Below are 23,372 nucleotides of genomic sequence, written 5' to 3'. Positions count from 1 at the left end.
TGCAAACAAGAGACATAGTAGAAAAAACAAACAAGTATTTTAAATAATTAAGTAAGAAAAAAATTGTATTCCTGTTAGTTTGTTTCTGTAATAACTAAGAGAAAAATCTTATAAATACAGACAGAATAATTATAGTTATAGTATTGCACCCTGAGCCTTCCGCTGAGCACTTATTGTATTCATATTAGTTTGTTTCTGTACTTTTGCTCTGGTTTATGCTTTAAGATGCTTGTGTAAGAAAGGAGATGCACTTATGACTTCTGGTGACTAGTAGTTCTCTTGAATACCTATGTTGAATACAAGCGTCTCTGCTAAATGACTGTAATGTAATGTAATGTAATGTAACTATATAGTATAAAATTACTCATTGTGAGGAGCTTTATTGAGCTGGACAATACAGTCTAAAACAAATGAGTCTCTATAGAGCTTTAACTTTAACACTGCATTTTACAAGCTCATTTTGTGCTTGGCAGGTAAAATGTCACCCTACATAGTAACTACAAACAGAAGCTTTTTCAGCTAAATGTACAAGTAAATTACAGTATTTCCAGTAGCATGCAACAATGGAATCACATTTAACCAAATAAGTAAAGATTCCAAATAACATTTCTTTCTTTCTTTTGAAATTATGAAAGAAAACCTTTCTGTTATCGCGTAAACATCATGTTTTTTTGGCCAAGTCAGCTGCACCTTTTGTAAAAAGCAAACACACGTTGTGGCTTGAAGGCAGAAAGCATACCTGAAGCATATAACATGATGCCTTAGCCATTCATCTCTTCATCAGTGGTGGCTGTGTGAAGTAATGTGTGATGTTTGTGACATTTCCAACACTGTGCTGTATGACCTTTAATATCACAGAGCCTTTGAACTGCCCCCAACAGTGAATAAAATGGGGTGCAAAGGTGAAAGCGAAGGCAGGTTTCCCTCTCAGACTCCTGCACAACCCGTGCTGACTCTTTGGGATTTGTTTCAATAACTGCTTCTCCTTTTTGTTTCGATAGACATTGAGTGCAGAGAGCAGGTTTTTTTGTTGAGTCTTTAAACTGAAGGCAATGTCAGGGAAGGTGTGCAGCAGCAACAGTGTTATACAGGCTCAAAAACTGGTGGATCAACTTCGGGTGGAGGCAGGCATGGAGAGAATAAAGGTATGTAAGAATTTGACTAATCTGTTTACTGCATGCATTCTATAGCTTCACCGGATACCTGATCTGCAAAACATAACATCAGTTGTTTGAGCATTTGCATAGTTCCTAAAATATAGAGTACTGCCACACCTAACATCTCTATTATTAACATCTAATGACAAATTGACATTATTATATCATGAATGGAATGTCGGAAATCCTGTGAAATGCCATCCAGTCCACCTTTGTCCCAGCAGATCTCGCTGACTGCAGCAGACCTGGTCCGGTACTGTCAGGAGCACAGGCGCAATGACCCTCTGATCACCGGCATCGCTACCTCGTCCAATCCCTTCAAAGATAAGAAGAGCTGTGTGCTGCTCTGACGGTCCTGAGAAGAGCCGAGCACACGGACCAGCACAGCCGCAGATCCTCTACTGTCAAACGTGTACAAAATGAACTTTCAGGAGTGGCAATTCATCTTCTGGATATGAGGACCTTTGTATAAAGTTTCTCTTTTTTTCCACTTAAAGGTTTTATTTCACGCTGCTTCTTTACAACATTACAGAATCAATTTTGTCTCTTAAAAGGTCTGATTTTAGTTTTTAGTTTGTTTGAGTGTATCCCAAACCAATCAGTAACTGTTTATGAATTATTTATGGGCTGAAAGAGTCAAAAGCATTTCCATTCAGTGTTGTTTTTCCCATCCATCCAAAGATGCACTTTATGGTTCCCTCTATAGATAAACATCTTGTAAACAAGCTTAGTAAAAGTGTTTGATGTCAATTCAAACCAGATTTATTTTTAGTTTAGGGGGTATGATTTAAATTTTGTTTCATATTTATTCCCATTATTATCTACCCAAGATCTTCCTTGTTGCCAGAGTTTTGGTACTTTTTGTAAAAAGAAAAAAAAAATTAGTTTAATGAAATCTTAAGTAAAGAGGTAAAAGTATGGTTTACATTTTGTGCTACCTTGTCATTTGCTAGTGTCTTCATCATTTCAAGTGTTGATTGTAGAAATAAATGTTATGTACATTCCAATAATAAAGCATTAAATGAGCAACGTGACTCCGGACTCAAGTAAACAATTTGGAATTTTAATAGCAGCTTTTCCCAACATTGAGCACAGAGCTGTTCAGTCTTACCTCCCCTCAGGGCAGCGAACACATCCAGACAATAACTCAGATCTTCAGGCCATTCAATGACCTCTTCTGTGGAAGAAGTCTCTCAATGTGTTATAATATTCACATCAGTCAAGTATGGTGCATCATAGTTAAATTCATCCAAGCAATTAAATAGTTATATATTTTTAAACAAACACAAACTCTCACACACCATACATAGCTACTGAAAAAGGGTATTATTGATTAGCACTGAGGAGTGTTCAAATAAACAGCTTTACATTTACACAGAGGGCTTCAATACAAGTACTGAACAAACCACCGAACTAAAGCTTTTGGTTCAATGTCAGTTGCTGTAATGGGGTCAGTGGATTTGCCAGCATGTAAATACTATGAACTAGTTTCCACACAGTTTGAAGAATTATGAATTAATTAAACCTCCTTCAAACACAGTGTCTCTTGATATAAGACAAATTATGTTTTTTTTCTGTTCATAGAGGAATAGCTCAACAGGATCTAACAAGGAATGAAGCTTGAGGGCCTGATTGACCTGATTAGTATTCCCAAACATACCTCCGCCATGAATTTTGCATCACAGCTTAATTAAACAACTGGTAATAATTATATATACAACAGCATTTGTGTTTGTTAGTGCAGCAAATAACATTTTGCTATATGTACCACAAAGGGCTCAACTGTCTTAATTTCCAGCTCAACCTTCTTCTGTTCATTTGTTACGTTGCTACAAACGTGTGTCTTGACGTAGACGGACAGCCTGCAAAGCAAAGAGAGCTGCTTCCTTTTTTGTTGTAAATTCCACAATTCTTCAGGTCTTGGTCTTTCATTTTCTGGGCTTCCAGATATCCACACAGACATCGCCGGGGGCTACAACCAGGATTCCAGCATCCACACTCAGCTGACAGTTGAAGGCAGACAGGCGGAGTATGGTGGAGTAAAGTGGAGACACAGGGAGAAAACATTTCAGAAATGAGAGTGAGCCTGTCTGAAATAATTAACATAGAAAAAACAAACAGTAATTTAATACTGTTCTAATAATGACTTAATGCTTAAGTTCACTTTTTACTATGTCTGTTATTATTTCTTTGATGGTGAAGACATTTTTCACCTTCCCAAAAAGATCCAATAGCTGATTTTCTCCTTGTTATATGAAAATGGATCTTTTTATAATAAAAGTAAGAAAAAAAAGGTAAACAATTTCACATTGTAGTTATCTATACGTGGTGGTACAAAGCACTAACCCCGTTAACTCCAGCTTGGTGACGCAGTGTGCATAATGTCCTTGGAGGAGCAGAAGGGATGTGTACCTGCAGTACAGACAAGAAAACACAACTTAAGAAGACTGTTCAGTTTAACAGGCGAAGTAAAAAGGAATGACCCCCGTCCTACCTTGACAGTACGATCCGATGAACAGGTGTAGAGGCTTCCAGGGGTCCTGTGGATGCCGGTGACCAGGGCGGTGTGTCCCACATCAAACTGGGACAGAGGCTTTAAGGTCCCCGCCTGCATGGAAAAGGAGTGGAGCATGCCGGTGTTGTCTCCCGCCCAAACTTCACAGCCACTGTAGCTCATGGACAGCAGGTAAGAGCTCAGCTAGAGACGGAGGGTTTGGTTGGAGTTAGTCTCGGTATCAGGTGCGTCTGAGCACAAATGCACACAAAAAAACACAACTACATGTGTGTTTGTGTGTTTTGCGTTTACCCGAAGTTTCTTCAAGCCCTTGGCTGCCCTTCGGTCGTAGACCACCACAGTGCAGTCTTTACTCCCAGAGATGATGTATTTGTCATCTGCAGCTAGGCACATTACAGCGTTACCATGGAGACGGAGGCTTTTCACCAGGGGTTCAGCAGCTGTAGACAAATTATGTCATGAACAAACCTTTAGAAGAGATTTGTCTTCCAAATTTGGCAAACTGCTATCAAGAAATAATGTAACAGTGTGTGAGAGTATGGATTTAAGGGTGGTGTCTCGTGTCACTGCCCTCTCATCACATTTTCAAAATGAATGATTATTTGCACTTTATTCACACTCACTCCCCCTCACCTCTGGGGTCATACATGCTGATCTTCTTGTCGAATGTACCAGCCAGCAATACATCCGTCTGGAAGGTCAAGCAGTGGACAGCAGCCCCAGACCTGATCAGGCCTCTCACTGCCCCCCCCGCCTGTAGGTCCCACAGCCTCACTGTGCTGTCGAAACCACCTGAAGCCAACAGAGGTCCCTGAGATGCCAGGCACCAGACCCAGCCCCGATGACTGCTGAAGTCACCCCGCCCTCCCAATGTGTGCAGCAGCGTGCCACCGGATGCTGCCTGTAGATCCCACAGTTTAACATTCCAGTCTCTGGAGCCCGTGGCACAGACTGCCCCCTCGCCCCCGACAAGGAGGACTGAGTTGACCGGGGCAATGTGGTCTGAATGAAGGGTGATGCACTCCAGCGCTGGGGGTGGGCTAGGACTTCTGAGGGGTTGACGTTGCTCCATCACTACTGGTCTTCCATTACCCAGATTCCTCGGGTCTGCCATGTCCTCTTGCTGATTACGAGCACCGTCTTGCCCATCGTTAGCCCCAAACACCATCCTGTGGTCCCTTTCTTCTTCCATTAGTGCTGCTGCATCATCTTCAGGTCTTTCTTCCAACTCCTCTCTTAGTCTCGCCAGTTGGTCCCCACCTACTATTGGCTGTATTTCATCATCATCACCTTCCATTGCCACCTCCATTCCTTCATCAACGCCATACGCAACCTCCTGCGCTTCCACTCCCACCCCTTCTACCTCATCCTCTCCACCATCTTCCTGTCCTTCTGCAGCTGGCTCCTCGTCCTGCTCCGCCCTTTGCTGCAGTCTCACTTGTTCCCTTGCCTCGTCCTCTTGGGTCTGTTTCGCCACAAGTTGAGCTTGGCCTGTCCAGCAGGTTATCAGCTGCTCCATCTCCAGGCAAGCAGACGGCCAGTCAAAGTCCTCCTTTGGCCCCACTGGGAAGCCAGTTCGTTTTCCCATCAGTCTGTGTGCCCGGAGCTGCCAAGCGGTGTTGTCCTTACTCACATTACCCAATGCATGACAGACCTAAAAAAAGAGAAGGAAGAGGGAGAATGTCCAATATCTGCTAGACTGATGAAGTCAAAGGTTCCCTGTGGAGTATCTGACATCTAGTGAGCTCTAGGACACGCATGAAAAAAAGAGGCACATTCCTGCCAATTGTTTCACACTTTCCATCCATTAATCTAAATGTGCCAGCAAAAACACAAAGAAATAGGCAAGAAGATACAACTTGCTAATGAACATTAATGTAAACAATGCAGGATTAAAAAAAGGTCTTTAAACGGCTCAACTGAATTAACTCTCAAGGATAAACACAATGCATGTCGAGTATGTTTTCAATAAAACTCCACAGGGCAGCTTTAAATAATACATGTACATTATGGAAATCTATACTTGCTTTTTTTGTGTTCGACCTAAAGAACAAAAAGTGAATGCCTAACCTTTATTGGGAGAGTATTTTGGGGGAATATACAGTGAAACAAAGAATGATATGTCATGTAATGGAAAATATATTAGTGTATGTTGGAAGTATATAGTGTAAAGGTTTTGTATGATAGTATTACACTGTGGGAAGGTGTTATCCCCGGCTGCACGGTGGTGTAGTGGTTAGCACTGTCGCCTCACAGCAAGAGGGGCCCGGGTTCAAATCCCGGGCCAGACAACCTTCTGTGTGGAGTTTGCATGTTCTCCCCGTGTCAGCGTGGGTTCTCTCCGGGTTCTCCGGCTTCCTCCCACAGTCCAAAGACATGCAGGTTAGGTTAATTGATGACTCTGAGGTATAGGTGTGAATGTGAGAGTGGTTGTCTGTCTCTATATGTCAGCCCTGTGATAGGCTGGAGACCTGTCCAGGTGTACCCTGCCTTCACCCATTGACAGCTGGGATCGGCTCCAGCACCCCCGCGACCCTTAACTGGATAAGCGGTAACGGAAGATGGAATGGAAGGTGTCATTCATACCCCCACCCCTTGGCCTTCTCCCACCTCTGTCCTTCCTCCCTACCTGAGACTCATACCCACCTTTTGGGTACCCTCCATCCCCCTCCCTGCTCCTCATGGCCCTTCACCTCTTTGTCATTCATACCCCCACCCCTTGGCCTTCTCCCACCTCTGTCCTACCTGAGACTCATACCCACCTTTTGGGTACCCTCCATTACACATTCATTGTCAGGAGATGCTAACTCAGAACTGAGCCTGGCCACCCCGGCTCCCATATATACCAGAGGTGAGCAGCCTTACTCAAGAGTTCAGTACTTTGCAGGCTCCCGGTGACTCTGTAAACTTCTGGCTCTTTCATGCAAAGAAATAAAATACCGCAAGGACATTCATTTGTTATTTGATCATTATTTCAACGTTCATTGAGACTCATCTCGGAACATAGATAGTATTAGTATAAAATGTGTATTAGTATAGGAAATTGTATTGGAATTTCCACCACAGTCATTAGCCAACAAGTCATCTTCAAAGTACTTTTATGGAGGTGATGGGCCAAAATAAAGTCCTTAAAACTGACCTTTGGCAGCACAGTGATGACACACTGAGCAGGAAGGTGTGAGGCGATGTGCGTTACCATCTCCCACGGTAACGACAGCAGGCCACTGGCTTCAGCAGAGGGAGAGGGGCTGATGTCTGCAGAGGATGGGGGACCAGCAGGCACCAGACTGGAAGAGATAAACACATAAATACATATTAATATAATATCCTATAATATGAGAAAGGACATCCAGGTGGGTGTGGAGGACAGTCTCACCCCTGCAGCTCAGGCCCAGGAGCCTGAACACTGGGAGGCTTCAGGGGGTCAGCACATGGTCCACCTTGGACCCCACGTGACCCCACTTCCGGGTCCTTGAGGCTCACCCTCACCTCAGACATCCTCACCTTCTCTCCTCCCAGTCAAGCCGTGAATAAACTACTTTAATGTTTCGTTTGTTGTCTGTAACGTTATCTGCAACATGTGAGAATAATAAGATAATAAAATAAAACACAGAAAGAGAGAAAAAGACCAACTTTAACCAGCGGATCAGCTGTGAGAGCCGGTTAGCTTCATGTAGCTAACAGGCTAGTCAGGCTAACCGGAAGTCAACAAGCCGTCAGTGTAACAAAAAATAATAACTACATTTCCTTAAAATTATTTTAATAAGCCGAAATAATACTACAATAAAATGTAATGTAGGAATATATTAATTGTTATCAAAGCGGACTCCTGGCCGAAGTTGAAAATATTATGAATACCATTTCCGGTTCCGGTTTGGTGTCAAATAAACGCGGCTCCCGTGGATACGTGTTTCCATGGTTACGGTTAAATATTAATAATGAGGAATATTACCCTTTTTATTGTAAAATTATATTTTTATTGTAAAATTATATTTTTATTGTAAAATTATATTTTTATTGTAAAATTATATTTTTGTTAAAAATTATATTTATTGTGGTTGTCTTTTTAAATTGAACACAGGCTTAATATCTCACACACACACACACACACAGTTGTTTTTGTTTATTTGATTGATGTTTTGTTGCAAAAATTAGGTTTGTCAAACATAATCTCTGCATTTGCTGCACACAGAGATTGTTCTTTTAATGAAATGTAATGGATTAATTGCATTTTAATAAAGAATCTATTGGGCCACTGATTATTTAACAAATCTAGAATTGACTAGAACATAACTTTAATCTTAGCATGTGATACCTAATATCACAAACTACCACAGGTTTAGTGGTAGTAGGTTTATCAAACTGATGTCACTTCAATTAAAAACTTAAGCTGGCGATGATGGAGATGTGTCAATAACCAAACAAATACACAGTCGCAGCAACACATATGGACAGGTTTAACACATATGGACAGGTTTAACACATATGGACAGGTTTAACACATATGGACAGGTTTATCACATATGGACAGGTTTAACACATATGGACAGGTTTACCTCCATAAAGAAAGGCGATTATCTGCACATAACACATTTTTGTCTCGGTACAACAGCAGAGTCCAAAATGCAAATATGGCAATGCATGTGGTGTTCGGCTATGCGTCCTCTCATTGGAAATATGATTCATTTAGCAAAAATCTACAATGATCTGGTCTCTTTCATGAAGGTAGTTATGTTACCTGTGACTTTGCAGATATACTGTATATTGTCTCATGTTGTTCAGTCCGTGCACCTTTCACCAAAGAACTTCCAAGTGAGAATAATTTCTCAACAGTGGCCAGTTTTTGGTTGACAAAGCGAACATTTTCACTGAACTGGATGCCTGTCTTTTCCAGCACTGATCACATTTTAAAAGTTTTCTTTTTTCTGGGTTAATTTGCATTCCTCTTCCTTCCATTAAATCCAAGTCACCTCTGTTATAATCACAAGAACAGTCACCATGTAAGGAGTAAATTAAATGTGCTTCCACTTAAAATCCTTACACGGAACATGTTAAAAAAGAGAATGCAACAAAGAATGGTGAATGTTTATTATTAAAATATACAGAGTAAATAACGACCGTCTGATGGATCACGTGTCCAAAAGGAGCAACGTTCACAGAAGAGTTTAACATCTCAAACTAATTCACAAAAAAATCAACAATGTTAAAAATGCTTCCTCAAAGAACAAGACTACAGTTTTAAATTGTCATGGGTCCCTTTCAATAAAGAAAGTAGTGACAATATTCCTTCTGATCATCTGGTCAGGTACCTTTTGTCAAGTCTTTAGGTGCATTAGGCGATAAAGCTCCTACAATAAGGCCGTCGTTAGGATGGAGTAAGGTGTTTTTAGCAGAATTAAAGTACAGGTGTTTTCGATGAGTATTGTATAGTATACACACAGACAAATAGTACAATGCCCAGTTGTGATATCCAGTCTTTGGTTTCCAGCAAAAAACCCTCCTAAATCCAGATGTTGGTTTGTAAACAAAAAGTCTGGGAATTAAACATGATTTTGTCCTCATGGGGTTAGAGCACAAAACGAGAAAACAAAGACACTTTCCATTACTTTCATGTTGTCATTTCACTTTGGATCAAAAAACGTCCATGTATTTCAAAGTGTACTCCTTTGACTTAGCATTCATTTTAAAATGAAAGGATCAAAACTCAATGCAACCAGATTTCAAGTCTTTATTTATTCCACATTCTTCAGTCAAAACTTGGCTCCTACATTACCCACAATGCAACAAGCGGAGCTGAGGAGTAGGCTAAAGGGGTGCTAACTCACTCCTTTTAAACTACAACAGATTCTTTTTCATTTTCAAACTTAGTCTGTCTGAAACTGAAAAGGCCTTGATTGAGTTGCAATCACCACCTGACACTTTGGACATTTTATGATTGTTATGTGCGATTGACCTCTTAAAGCAACTAGTTAAGTGTGTGTTATTCCGTACAAGAGTATTTTTGACAGGCAAACATTTATGATTGATTCTGACGTCAGAAACACAAGACAAAGCCAAAATATGTCAAACACCTCACAATCAAGTGTGCACAAGCTTAACAAACACTGCCTCTATTCAATCACACGTGTGGTCATTTTTCTTTAAGCTCATGTGCCCTGCTGTAGAAGAATCAAAGTCAAAATGTTGAATCAAACTTTATTGGCACAAATAATTTGCATATTTTCTCAAAAATTGATAGTCAATGGATTTGATCACCTTTGTGATTTATATGTAAACTAGTAGAGGCAGAACGTACTACAGTATGACACATTTGTTTGAAAATAAAGCTCAAATTTTTTGTTTAGGTGTAACTTTTAACAAATTCTGTGCTAAAAATACTCTTATTACTTCCTAAAATCCTTCCCTAGCAGTTTATTACATAGTTGGCTGAACTGGTTCTCAATTTTACAAAACTTGAAAACTGATGTTCTTTGTGAGAAAATTTTGAAATGCCATGAAGATGGCGCAAAAGAAAATGTTGCACATCGTGGCAATTTGCATAGATCTACACGGTCAGACTTGAATAAACTCATTGGTCAAATCTTCCATTCTGATTTAAATCTTAAAGTTTCAGACGATCACACAAACGAAACATTCAGATGACTCGAGGTTAATAGAAAAAAAAGTTTATTTCCCCTATTCACAAAAATTAAATAAAAAGGGATACATCAGATAAACATCCAACCTGCACCACAGTTGAGCAAAAAAAAAAAAAAAAAGGTACTACATCAAATTCAATTGCCAGCCTTGATATCAGATTGAAACAAAGTGATGAATTAGTTTTCCACATTCTTCCCAAAAAGGTTTATGCACCAAGCACTGACTCCTTCAGTCCAACCACAACTTTGACATAAATCAAATCGTCCGCTATAAAACAACGAAAACAAAATAATTCTTTAAACAAAAAGAATAAAAAAGGGAAAAAAAACAAAACTTTTAAAGTCCAAAAGAATTTGTGCACGGGAGCACAAAAAAATAAACAAAAAATAATAAACAAAAATAAATTAATTAATAAAAACAAAAACCGTCATATGAGCATCAAAATAAAAAAAATAAATAAAAAAAACAAACAACCTGTGGCCAACTTGCATTCAAATTCACTTCTTGTAGAGCTTAGTGTATCACATCATGGTGGGGAGTAGTGAAGCCTCAACTTTACCAATTATTTGTGGCACAGAAGCTGCATCCTTCTGAATGATTCATGTCAAAGCTTCACCAGTTGCTGCTCAAATCTAAATTTATTCCTCCCAGTTAAACCTGGAGAACATGCCATCAGTATCCGCCCTGTAAGCTTTTGGACACATTAGTTCTTATTGTACAAAATACATAATTTTTGATGTGAGCTGATGTTCAGGAGGGAACAGATTCTGGTGTTTTCCTTCAGTGACGGCCTTCTTTTTCAGGAGATTTGAGAGAACAGCATTAAAACTAAACTTAACGGACATAACTTTATTGTAGCGCTGGTGCAAAATTACATCTAAGCAGTACTCAAGTACAGACCTTTATAGTAAAACAGCAACAGGCAGACAGCCATACACACGTCCATTACAAGCGTTCACTATGAACAATGACTAAAAGATAAAGCTGGATAAAGACCTCCACTCTCTCATATAAGCTAACCAGTGTGAGGGGACATCTATTAGGACTCAGTGTATTCCCAGGCAAATCCTACACAGTATCAACGGGTGAATATATGGCATCGACAATCACTAGTTTGATCGAAAGCTGGAGGAGTACCTTATTAGTCCAGCAGCGAGTTGCAATGCCATTGACAAAGCTCTTGTAAGGTTAGATCCCTCCAAATGGACCCTTTTATAAAATGACTTAAAAAAGGAGCAAGACTTGTTGAAAAGCATGCAATGATGGTGACCAGGAGAAGCCTCGGTGGCTCGAGCAGCCGTCGTTTAACAAAAACGCTTTGGCGAGAAAGACGGGGAGACACTCGGACATGGATTGACAGGCGCGCTCGACGTGGATCCAAAATACTGCAATTAAAGTCGTCTCCCTCCGCTTGAATTCTATTCAATCCATTTTAAAAAGGAGGAGCTACATTATAAAACTAACTATGTTAAGAGGCCTCAAGTCTCACCTAGTCATTTTCCCCATTGCTTAACATTATCATCATTATGCTTACTTTAGCAAACCATTAAACAGTCCTAAAATCACTTATCAAAAAAAACTATGTCTCAAGATCAGTATATAATTACTGTTTGTCTTACATTTGAAATTCTAAATTTCTTACAAAAGAAAAAGTGCATTTATATCAGTAAGAATCAATTCATTCTTGGTGATGTCTTATCGCTCTCATTGAGTTTGTTTTGTAAAGTCTCTTAAAACGAAGCAGCAGCAGCAAAAAGGATTCTCCACTTGCCTACAGTGTTTTAACTCTTGTTGCAGAGAGTTAAGCTGATTCCTGTATTAATCTACCTATAGTTGGTCTTCTCACACACAGCCTCCTTTAGACTAAAGGGACGTCGATCAGACTATATGTACGAATGGGAGGACAAACGAACCAAGCACCTGACTGCTTCAAATTATGGCAGCCTCCCCATACTGACGACATTAATGTAATAAACAAATTAAGCAACAAGACAGACGTTCACTTAAACATGCGTTACTTAAGAGGTGATCAAATGCCATGCAATAACTTGGTACTGCGGTGGTAAAAACCTTAGAGGACAAACTACTGCATCTTTTATTTTGCCTCAAATGAGAAGGGGGGAAATAAAAAGAGACCTATGACTCGAGAGGAATTCAGAAACTGAGGGAAATTATTTCAGCTAAATGTACATGTGAAAAGAGTAAAGACCCATGTGTGTGCACACCAATTGGTTTATGCATTTACGCCGTAAAAGGTGCAAACAATCTGGGCACATTTCCTGCATCGTTACATAGTAAAAGCGTCTTGTGTGTCGTTTTGTTTAGCCTCTGCCCGTTTAAACATGTCTACATGTGCAAGTCTACGGACTTCGTGCATTGTGGTATTTGGGACTGTGGCACCCTATGCTGGTTCAGATAATTCCTTTTTATGTACCTATCTGCCGCCTCCCCCCCACCCCTTCCCTCCCAGCCGTCAGCTATCTTAACAGAATTATCAAATCGAGGATGGGGGGGCCAGTCAAAGCCAGCCCCCCTCTTTTTGTCCTCACCTACCTAAGATCCCTGCGTTGCTGTTGGCGAAAGTCACTTTAGAGTGTGTTGGATTTAGTGAGGCGTCTAATCCGAGAGGTATATGTATATCCCCAGTTTACCCTCCCCCCAACCCTCCCTCCCTCAGAGAGACACACAGGGCGCGGGGGGAAAAGGAGGCCATCCGCTGAGTGGAGGGTCACAAGGCCAGTCACATCCCTCCAGCTCCGGTTTCTCCCCACTATCTGGGCAGTGCAATGAGTTCCCCAGTAACCCTCCCCTACATTAACCTGGGAAAGAGACAAACAGGGAAAAGAGATTACTACATGATGGGAGTAAACGTAGAGCTCATGTGAATAGTTCAGGGGAGAAAAGTGTCATCATTGTTTGCTGGACTTACCTAACAGGTTGGAGTCCTGTGTGGACAAGGAGGAGGTGGAGTTAGACGCCGTAGCAGGCCGACAGGCGCTCCTTTAACAGAGGAGGGAACTGCTCGGAGAACTGCTGCCAGTTCTCTTCTCCAACCTGGTCCTTGAAGCCATGCAAGATCTTGGAGAAGAAAATAGAAAAACCATCATGGACGCTGCCTAAGATCTCTTTGTGAATATTTAAAATGGCCAATCGACTGTTTGCACAACATAAATGAGATTTTGAATTCACTTAAGCTGTTCTGAAAGTGAAAATGTCCCAGTTTTGTGTTTCATGAAAAACTGTTCTCCCCCACAGCAAGCTCTGCACACACTTCTCAGTCTCAAAATAAATGTATCTACACCATTAAATCAGATTTCGAATGTCTGATGAGTGATCATCACGGAGTGTGGCCAGCGAGCATTACACAGTGAGGGAGCGTTTCATTCACAGTCATCTACAATAAGGTTAAGGGTCATACATCATATCAATGTGTCTGACTAGATGGAAGTCAGTGATATGGTTTTCCTTTCGATGAGGCACTCACCTTATAAAACATGTCTCTCAGGTCGTCCTTGGGGTTGACCCACGAGGCCACAGCGTCACAGAAGAAAATGAAGTCCTGGACAGAGAAGGGACTTGTTAGAGGTAAACTCAGAGCTCAGATGAAAAGTCACAAGGGTGAAAAGTGTGACTCTGGATCAGAGAAGTTAGTTTGGGAACAAAATGTATCACGGATTATCAATGAGCTGGGTGTATCATCATTTCCAGAGGGAAGTCTGGTGGACAGACTGCAAAGTAAATCGTCTCACCTGCACAACTCCTGCAGGGTTGACGCCGATCATCACACAGATTCCCCTGAAGGCCGAGTCCTTCTCCTCGTTATCTCGAATATTCCTCAGTGATGTGCACCTGGGAAGAGGCAAAATGATGAGACATAAGTTTAACGTATTAATTAGTTCGGTTGCTAAGGATCTTTATAATCTGATAAGATTAAGATTTGTCTCCTCTTTCCTAAACTGATAAAAGTGTATCCCTACTAAGTGCAAGAGGAAAGGCTTTTCGGATTTGGACCAGAAAATAAAAGAATGTGCTTTATTAAATCAAAAGGGCTTATTTCATAATATCAGGATTACAATATCCTCACCATGGTCTGATGAATTGCTGCAGCTGTGGGGCAACTTCTTGGGGGCAGACGTAACCCAGTCTGCCAATCGTGATGGCTGCACACAGGGCGACAAAAGAAAAACAATTCACCTCAACTCTCCAGACACACTCCCATTTTTAAAAAACACATGTTCCAACTGTGTGTGTACCTGTGTTTTCCAGCAAAGTCTTCGGTGTGTTGGGTCGATTGATGATCTCCACCAGGTTTGGCAGAACCATGCCCACATACGGCTGCATCTCTGCACCTAGAAAAACATCAAGAACAATGTTCAAAATGTATTCAAATACACATGAAGACTTGATTACTGCAGTTACAAAGAGGTCAGAACACAACAGGTTTCCTGAGATGTTGGGTTTTTGTCTATTGATTCCTGTGACAGAATGAGTTACATTCTGTTTGTGTAGAGGTTTCTGGTTACATTTACATGTTTCAGAGGATGTTTTTCAATCCTTACAACAGCTACTACATTGTTATCAAGTTATCTGAAAACTCAAAGGCAACAACAAAGGGCAATTTTTGTCCGATTATTATCAAAAATCTCAATGTGTACATTTTTCGTCAAAGCAATCAACCCTAAAATACAGTCGCAATGTTGAGGTATCTGGTCAAAAATATAAAGAGATTTGATTTTCTCAATCTGGATCAGAAAATATAGGAACAAAATGTATCATTCTTTGTCAATGAGCTGGGTGTTTCATCATTTCCAGATACTGAGTACTTGTTTTAAGTTTAACAAAACAAACAATAGGGCGACATGCTTTCTCACCCATTTGCATGGCGATCTCTCCGATGGCCCAGGTGGCGTTGTTGCACACAGAGATAAACTCTGGGTTCAGGTTGAGCCCCAGGATGGGCATGAACTCAGCTGAGGGAAGACACAGATGCACACTGGTTCATATACAAACACAATGACATCTGATCACTGACACACATGCAATTCATTTATAGTGTCCCAGACGCTCATTAAACACATCTGACCATATATGGCTACGAGAAGTATCACACAATCAGTCAATGCTGGGAGCTCCCCGATAGCGAAAGAGAAGACTCACCGATGCAGGGCTTCACATGGAGGAAGCACGCCTTGGTCAGATCACCCAGCAGAGCGAAGGAGCTTTGCCTCACCTCAGGCATAGTGTCCTGAAACACAAACAGCCCTTAGTGTTCAAAAGAAACTGGTTTTTTCACATCTAAATAAAGATGATAGAGAGAATCCCTCATACCTGCATGCATTGGAAAAGCAGGGTCATGATGTTCGAGCGGGCCACGAGCTGGTCCACATGTTCCCCCAGACCCTCGGCCAATCCGCTCAGCAGGTCCAAGGCAACGATCATAAAATCCTTGTCAGGAGCCTCATACTGGTCTGGGTGCTGGTTGTACATCTGTACACACAGGGCAGAGGAGTTTAATCATCTCTTCTGTACATCTGATAGATAGCTTAATAAACAACACGTTCATTTTGTGTGCGTGTGTGTGTGTGTGTGTTTGCATTCTCACCATTGCCTGAGCGAGCGTCTTCTGGACTAGTGTGACACAGCGCTGATAGACAGGCTCACAGTAAGGCAGAAAGCCACTCTGCAGGGCCGTAGCTACCGATGACAAACACTGGAGGAAACAAAGATGATTATAGTAACACATATGCACATGTGTAAATTACATAAATAAATAAAAAATCAGCTTTAGTGCCACTTAAACAACTTCTCACCTCCAGTAAAGGGAAGAGATCTTTGTCCTCGTCTTTCAGCTCGTTCCACTTGGCAATAAGAGGGGGCATCAACTTCTGAATGTACTCCTGAGAAACAATATAAACAACAAATGTCAAATTCCTTTAAACCTAATTAAGGGCCAAGATCACTCAATTAGGTAGGGTAAAACAAACAAACCTATTTATTTTATAAGAGAAATGGGCAAAAGCATGACCTTGCATGTGCAGGTCTATATTTTCCAGTCACTTACGGGCTGATTAAGGTGGTGGCCCACTGAGTCTGCCAGAGTTCCTATGGCATCGTAGAGAATGAGGAGATTCTTGTGCTGGTACTTCCCGAAGGCGAACACCAGTGTGTCCAGGATGAAGCTCAGGTAGGGCACCAGCTCTGTGCACGCCTCCTCCTCCAAGGTGGCAAACGCACTGAAAGAAAAAACCAAGATTGAGGACAAGTCGATATTGAATCTATTGATATAGTTCTGCCAGCCTCGGAGTGATACATGAAGGATGTGCTCACCTGCAAGCAGCCTCTTGCACCCTCTTGTTGCCGTCCAGGATGCGTTTAAGAAGCTCCGTCATAAGGGGTTTGAGGTAGGAGTCAGGGGGCTGGGAGACCACCCAGTGGGCGTAGCGACTCAGGGTCCAGCAGGCAATGGAGCGCACCAGGGCCTTTTTGTCGCATAGACACTGGATGAGGTGGGGGATCAGTTCTGGGAGGTAGGGCACCATGCCCTGCATGCAGCCTGAAGCATGGAGAAAGGAGAGAACAAGGGGAAAGGACGAGTTATAAAAAAGGTCAAGAATCACAGATTTCCAATTAAAGAGACTTCTGGATTTATTGATTTAGAGCAAAACCCCTCCTGAAGCCATTTAAATTAGGCAAAAAAAAGCAATAACTGCTAAATTTAATCAGATTAGTCTACATCTTATTAGTAGATGTCAACTGGGTCAGTGGGATATGTAGAGGTCACTCATTATGGCCTCTCACCACAGTCCAGCAACAACATCTGTAACAGACTTCAACCTTTCCTGTTTATTTAAGTAGAAACGTTTGTTCAGGTGGAGGTGGGGATTTGTGTAGATTTTGTAAATCTGGATCAGAAAATATAGGAACATAATGTATCATCGTAAATCAATGAGCTGGGTGTTTCATCATTTCCAGATGCAAGACGGGCCTAAAAGTCCAACTCCATGTTGTAGATACTCGGCCTGTCAATACGACTAGTTCTCGTCCAAATCAGTAGTTTCTTGGAGACATCTTGTCCCGTCAGTCTTACCCTCAGCTATGGCCCCCAGGACCAGGATGCCAGACTCCTTGATGACCCAGTCCGGGTGGAAGAGCAGGCCTTTCAAGAGCGGCAGGAGGTGGGGCAGCAGGTCGTCGCGGAACACGTTGGCCAGCACGTCGAGAGCTGCAGCTGAACACTTCCCTACATCAAAAAGATAAAAGATTCCAGTCATTCTTTTGTTTCACAGGGGAGTTGACAGATGTTTTAGTTTTCTAAAAAGTAATACAATTTGACATCTGAGCTTTCCAAACCAAGTTTCCACTTGAGGTTTTTTGTAAGAGTGTGTTTCATTTGGGGAGTAAAAGGCCAATCTGTTATGAATTATCAATAGTTCTACTTCTATCAAAATTGATACAGAAAGAGGCGATTGTACATTCTGTCAGGGTTCCTGTCTGAATCCATCTTGTGTCCTTTGCGCATCACCAGAATGCTCCTTTCCACATTTTCTCAATCACTTACGAAGGTTCCAGTCTGACAGTGTGTCGTCATCATCGTCATCGTCATCATCATTGTCCTCGCCCTCCTCATCCTCGCCTCCTTCGTGCTGCAGGGTGACGGTGCGCGACTTGTGGAAGCGGGGCTTGATGTCCTGATCGCTATCTGGTACGGCCTCGTCCTCTTCTACGTCACCCTGGAGAAAAACAAGTTTTACTTCAGCAACTTCATCACATGTACTTTTTGAGACCGGCTTTATAAAAAAAAAGCCCATCTGCCGGTTGTATTATCTGCTGCACATTTGTGTGGACTTAGCGTTGGATTTTGATCCAGGATTTATTAATTTTAGTCACAAATGCAAAACTTTTAGGTCAATATTTCTCTCAAACTGAGTGTACTCTGAAGTGTGAAACAACTGAAAATATGTGTAATATGAACCAAGATTGAGATAAAACCACAATTGAGCAACAGAGTATCATGGCGTTTATTTTGCCAATGGTGTTCAGAAAGTGTCCGCCACTTTCAATAAGTTTGATCACAAAATTTAAACAATTATCGCCTCACAAAGTCGTCTGAACTCCGTGAAAAACTTTCCCCTTATTCTCAAATCAGGCCAACCTGTGTACTGGAATCAACTAAATAGTCTGAGGCCAGTCTCTACCTGTAACACCACCTAGTGCTTGAAATGCATATTACACAAATCAAATATTTGGCTCCTACACAGAGTCTTGGCAAATCTGGATCAGAAAATATAGGAACATTAGGTATCATTGTATATCAATGAGCTGGGTGTGTCATCATTTCCAGATGCAAGACGGACTTAAAAGTCCAACTCCATGTTGAAGATGTTTTCAGGCTGTAAAGACGACTGGCTCTCCCTATTGTTTCATCCAGTGTCTCTTAAATAGATGGTTTTTTAAATCAACTTTCTTTAATAAATACAACTCATTGTTTTATACAGGTGCGTACGGTAAGAAGGAGAACTCAGCTTTTTTTTAAATCACAATGAAAATGTTGCACAAAGGCATATTTCTGTATAAAAAGATACTGTAAAAAGAACAAAGAGCTCACCTTTAATAGTATGATGTCTATTTCTGAATACTTCATCCCATTGACCAAGATAGGAGTGAGTCTATATCAAGAGGGGAGAAGGTGGAAAATTGATTGGTTACAACAGCCGACAAATCTATGTACAAGTTGATATGAAGAAGTTGATTCTGTATTTTTTATTGAGATAACCACATCGTGCATATGCTTTATATTTAGAGGGGTTCATGCTAGACACAGGACACACATTTCAACATCAGTAGTTAGAATGCTACTCACTGCACCAGGTGTCCAGACAGCATCTCCTTACAGATGGGCTGCTCTGCTAAAGTCAGCCAAAACTCGCAGGCCTCCAGGGCCACGTTCTCATCGGGGTCCTGGGTTCTCTGCAGCATGTACTGCAGGAGATGAGCAAAGCACAATGTTTGAGATTGGCAACATCAAAAAAAAGTAATAAGAGTTTGAGGTGGTTAACATCTGAGCACAGAGCCTTGACAAATGTGGATCAGAAAATATAGGAACATTAGGTATCATTGTATATCAATGAGCTGGGTGTTTCATCATTTCCAGATGCAAGACTGACTCAAAAGTCCACTTAAGTCTGAGTGACATATGGACGTAGTCGACATGTTCTACAGGTGATTGAGCAGATGTCCAACACTAACCTGGATGATGCTGTGCATGTGGGGGATGAGGCGGTCTATGCGGACCTCCAGTAACATGACCAGGGCTCGGCACACGTTCTTTCGAACCTCAGAGTCCTCATCCGCGGCCAGCGCAAACAAGCTCTACAAGGACAGAGAGGAGGAATGACACAAGGAAGAAAGTATTTTTAACAGGGGGTAAAAACATTTTTTTATAATTGGGTTGAGAAAAATTGAATGACAGCCATTTAATTTAAGTGAGGGAATGACAAACATCTTTCTCTGGATCTGCTATTGAATCAAGAATACAGTCCAATTAACCTCCATATACACAACACACAGCTCACCTCTATGAAGGTGTCAATGTTGTCCATTAGGGCCTGGGCTCTGCCAATGATGAACTGGTTCACACAGGCGATGGCATGGGACCTGCAGCCAATACAACATGTTAGCAAAAGGAGTCAAACCGACGGATGGATTAGTGTGACAAAAAGCATAACGTTTAATTATAACAGCAACATCTGGCTTTATTTCACCTTCTATCGTTTAAACTTGAAAAGACAGATTGGCAACACTGAGGCACCAAGAAAGAAATGTATTGTAGTGAGAAGAACATTTCTAATTGAAACCTTTTAGCCATTAATGTAACTCTTAAGTCAAACGTCAGTGTGACAGGAAGGTATTAATATCTGGATCAGACGGTATGAATACGAACACCTTCACGGTGAGTCAGATGTTATAAATGATGACGACAAACAATCAGCGCGAGTCTCTTCCCCTCCTGTACCTAATCTTGGGGCTGCAGTGCTTGAAGAACTGGAGGAATTTTGGTATCATAATGTTGAGGGGTCTGTTCAGAGCGTCGCTGTCCAGCAGCTCCGACGAATCCTCGCAGATCTTCTGCAGTGCTCCAAACGAGCCCTGAGACACGGACATACACAGAGAGGCTGTCAAATCAAACGCAAACATACAAGAACACAGGGGAGAGAGTGAGACTGCATCAGAGAATACAACTGCAGCAAAAAGGCATTTGTGCATTGAACAGACTTTGCTTTTCAGCTGATTTTTATTTACACAAATGAAAAACTTTTTCCGTCAATAGATCTTTCTCCTTATTTTTTATGTGTTAAACAGTTGCAGCTATGATAAAAGTATGCATTTAAGACTCTGAAGTGTGAGCTGACAATTTGGATAGAGAAAAATTGAACAACAGTCTAGCACAGAGCCTTGGGAAATCTGGATCAGAAAATATAGGAACATAATGTATCATCGTAAATCAATGAGCTGGGTGTTTCATCATTTCCAGATGCAAGACGGTCGTAAAATAATGTTGAAAATATTCTCTACCAAGTGATATTTGAGAAATAATTAGATTCTCAATGTATCATCGATCCCTGCTATTACATATAAACATTTTTATTATATATCAAACATCTATTTTGTGATGTGTGGTGGCTTTACGAAATTCCCAGAATAGCTAAAAATACATATAACCTGTGCAAATGTAAATATAAAAAACTTCTCTAAAGCATAAAAAAAGGCCAGAGGAGGTTAAGTGCAGACCTCGCAGGTGTTGTAGTCCTCAGAGTTGAGCAGGTTGCAGAGCTGAGGCAGCAGCTCAGGCCATGTTTGTAGCTCTCCCTTGGAGGAGATAGTAGTGATCAGGATGCCTGGAGGAGGAGGAGACGAACAGAACGTCAGATAGTGATTTATGATTAACGGGACCACGAGCCGATGCCTTTGCAGCAGCTCTGGATCAGACAGTATGAATACAAAAACCTTCACGGAAACTCAGGTGTTTAATGTTTTATGCATCATCTCCAGATGTGTGACAGACAGAAAGCAGGACAGGACTGGGTGTGTTCGGGGTGTGGAGGGAAGCTAACCCACAAACTCATTAACACCACAAAACAAACCAACTCACCAATGGTGGCACGAATGAGCGGCGAGGGGTCCCCGATGTTGTTGAGACATTCCTGCTTGATGAATTCCGCCACAGTTGGGGGGAAGTTCTGGTAGTGGGCCTTAACATTGTTCTTCAGTATCAGACCACTCAGAGAGCGAGTCGGCTCGTCTGAGGAGAGGAAGCACACAGAGGAAAGGTACGAGTAAGTTAAGAGAGAAACAGAGTCCCGAACAACGTCTGTGCATTTGGAACATGGTTGTTTTGATATGTATCTGATTTAACAAGTTTTTATAGAATATAAATGTATCCTGATTACCAGAATAAATGCAACAATTTAACCTTTATCTGTCCAGGTACCAGTTCTACTCGAAGTGTAAACACATCACTTCCTAACTATAACCAAAGACATTCATCTAACATATTTTCAGGCCTGTCCAATTTTTATTATATATTTTAATAAGGTTTGTAAAGTTTAAGTGTAAAGTACATCATTTTTGTCTCAAATCTTTATTACTATAAATGAACTAAATCAGGTTTTCCTTCATGGAACACAGCGTTTTCTCTGTGACTCCCTAATGACACATTCATTAGTGTGACAAATAGTTCATTAGCTTTTTAAGTGTATGGGGAGTAAATGAGAAACTAATCATTGTGGATCAATGATCTTGGTGCGTTATTAATTACCGAAAGAAGAAAACCACATCTGGCTACTCACCTTCAGTTTTGAGTCGTGTGAGAACAAAGATGAGATAGTTGTTGAAGTCGGGGAATTGGTTGAGTTGTTCAAGTTTCTAGCATGGCAGTTAAGGAACATTTCACTTTGAGCTTCCAAATTAATCTTTGAACTCTATGCTACATAGTTTGATAATTGTGAATATATATAAAGAATGAAATAGAACTCTACATGGAATCACCAATGTATCAAACATATCCGATATTTATGGCTTATCCAAATATAATTTACATCAACGAAAATAATCTTTGTTCATACAATTTGTGTATAAATGTAGCTAAAGACATCAGGAGATTTAATAGTCTGCAATAAAAAGCGAATTTCTCTGCAATTGTTCACTTGGAAATATAAAAAAAAGACTTCCCAGGCTTTGTAGCAGATGTAAGTATCAGATAGAAGATGTCAGAGATTGATACATGAACAACTGCCCACCCCCTGGACTCTGGACTACTCTAGTAAAACCTTCAAAATGATTACACTACAACTTGATCACATGGCAGAGGAAGCAATAAATAAGTGTGGTACAAATACAAAAGAATCCCTTTGCCCGAGCACTAAAATAATAAATCATCACGAGCTTATCTGGATCAGAAAATATAGGAACAAAAGGTATCATTGTAAATCAATGAGCTGGGTGTTTCATCATTTCCAGATGCAAGATGATCTTAAAAGTCCACATTGAACATGTATTTTACCCAGTGATTTTTGAGAAATAAACAGATTCCTAATGTTTTGAGTGTCAGTTAAAAATGTTTAAAACCAACAAAAATGATCAAAAACATAAATTCTCACTGATCCCTGCTATTGCCATTTCTTTAAAAGGATCTGCACAGTAAATTATCAGTAGCTTCACACTCTTCTTGCACTGAAATAGGATACTTGTTGGACTGCTCTCTGCGTGACTGTGTTGGGCGACTGGGAGTCTTTGAGCAGTTGGAGGACCTGCTGAAGTCCCTGCTCATCTGGCTGCCACTCCATCCTGAAAAACAAATATACATACAACCTTTAATCCACACATTACCTTAGTTTTATGCATGATTGTCTAAGCGAGTGGTTTCTGGATCAGACAGTATGAATACAAACACCATCATAGGTAGTCAGATGTTTTTTATTTATGCATCATATCCAAAGTCCACATGCATTGCTATTTTAAGGAAAGCAATAAAAAAGGAAAACAATGTACAGAGCTTCATACGA

The 23,372-nt window shown here is 40.9% G+C and overlaps 3 protein-coding genes across 3 annotated transcripts in view; 1 reads left to right on the top strand and 2 right to left on the bottom strand.

Moving 5' to 3' along the window:
* Nucleotides 1-1,052: 1,052 nt before the first annotated feature.
* Nucleotides 1,053-1,507, top strand: LOC129098973 (guanine nucleotide-binding protein G(I)/G(S)/G(O) subunit gamma-7-like). Its single transcript, XM_054608118.1, has 2 exons — nucleotides 1,053-1,145; nucleotides 1,382-1,507. Exons 1-2 carry the CDS (start codon nucleotides 1,053-1,055, stop codon nucleotides 1,505-1,507), a joined length of 219 nt encoding a protein of 72 aa, XP_054464093.1.
* A 730-nt stretch (nucleotides 1,508-2,237) lies between these two features.
* On the bottom strand, nucleotides 2,238-7,478 carry fbxw9 (F-box and WD repeat domain containing 9). Its single transcript, XM_054607861.1, has 7 exons — nucleotides 7,049-7,478; nucleotides 6,812-6,959; nucleotides 4,306-5,326; nucleotides 3,964-4,112; nucleotides 3,652-3,855; nucleotides 3,504-3,569; nucleotides 2,238-3,160 (listed from the first exon to the last, which is right to left on the bottom strand). The coding sequence occupies exons 1-7, from the start codon at nucleotides 7,168-7,170 to the stop codon at nucleotides 3,086-3,088; spliced, it is 1,785 nt and encodes a 594-aa protein (XP_054463836.1). The 5' UTR covers nucleotides 7,171-7,478; the 3' UTR covers nucleotides 2,238-3,085.
* Nucleotides 7,479-10,321: 2,843 nt separating this feature from the next.
* Nucleotides 10,322-23,372, bottom strand: part of LOC129098150 (transportin-2-like) — a 14,784-nt gene continuing 1,733 nt past the window's right edge. Inside the window, exons 2-25 of the mRNA XM_054607130.1 lie at nucleotides 23,055-23,154; nucleotides 22,158-22,233; nucleotides 21,461-21,610; nucleotides 21,100-21,206; nucleotides 20,324-20,457; nucleotides 19,884-19,965; nucleotides 19,558-19,680; nucleotides 19,172-19,290; nucleotides 18,917-18,977; nucleotides 17,870-18,041; nucleotides 17,399-17,551; nucleotides 16,639-16,864; nucleotides 16,373-16,544; nucleotides 16,122-16,208; nucleotides 15,914-16,021; nucleotides 15,640-15,798; nucleotides 15,469-15,556; nucleotides 15,183-15,281; nucleotides 14,565-14,660; nucleotides 14,396-14,471; nucleotides 14,061-14,160; nucleotides 13,796-13,870; nucleotides 13,241-13,389; nucleotides 10,322-13,130 (exon numbers count right to left, since the gene is read on the bottom strand). Of these exons, the coding sequence (XP_054463105.1) occupies nucleotides 13,282-13,389; nucleotides 13,796-13,870; nucleotides 14,061-14,160; nucleotides 14,396-14,471; nucleotides 14,565-14,660; nucleotides 15,183-15,281; nucleotides 15,469-15,556; nucleotides 15,640-15,798; nucleotides 15,914-16,021; nucleotides 16,122-16,208; nucleotides 16,373-16,544; nucleotides 16,639-16,864; nucleotides 17,399-17,551; nucleotides 17,870-18,041; nucleotides 18,917-18,977; nucleotides 19,172-19,290; nucleotides 19,558-19,680; nucleotides 19,884-19,965; nucleotides 20,324-20,457; nucleotides 21,100-21,206; nucleotides 21,461-21,610; nucleotides 22,158-22,233; nucleotides 23,055-23,153 (2,670 nt within the window). The 5' untranslated portion in view covers nucleotide 23,154 and the 3' untranslated portion in view covers nucleotides 10,322-13,130; nucleotides 13,241-13,281. The remainder of the gene's footprint in view (nucleotides 13,131-13,240; nucleotides 13,390-13,795; nucleotides 13,871-14,060; nucleotides 14,161-14,395; nucleotides 14,472-14,564; nucleotides 14,661-15,182; nucleotides 15,282-15,468; nucleotides 15,557-15,639; nucleotides 15,799-15,913; nucleotides 16,022-16,121; nucleotides 16,209-16,372; nucleotides 16,545-16,638; nucleotides 16,865-17,398; nucleotides 17,552-17,869; nucleotides 18,042-18,916; nucleotides 18,978-19,171; nucleotides 19,291-19,557; nucleotides 19,681-19,883; nucleotides 19,966-20,323; nucleotides 20,458-21,099; nucleotides 21,207-21,460; nucleotides 21,611-22,157; nucleotides 22,234-23,054; nucleotides 23,155-23,372) is intronic.

This window comes from Anoplopoma fimbria, chromosome 11, assembly GCF_027596085.1.
Source record: "Anoplopoma fimbria isolate UVic2021 breed Golden Eagle Sablefish chromosome 11, Afim_UVic_2022, whole genome shotgun sequence".
Lineage (NCBI taxonomy): Eukaryota > Metazoa > Chordata > Actinopteri > Perciformes > Anoplopomatidae > Anoplopoma > Anoplopoma fimbria.
The sequence above is the reverse complement of the archived record's forward strand: the minus strand, read 5'-3'. Positions and strand labels throughout refer to the sequence as shown.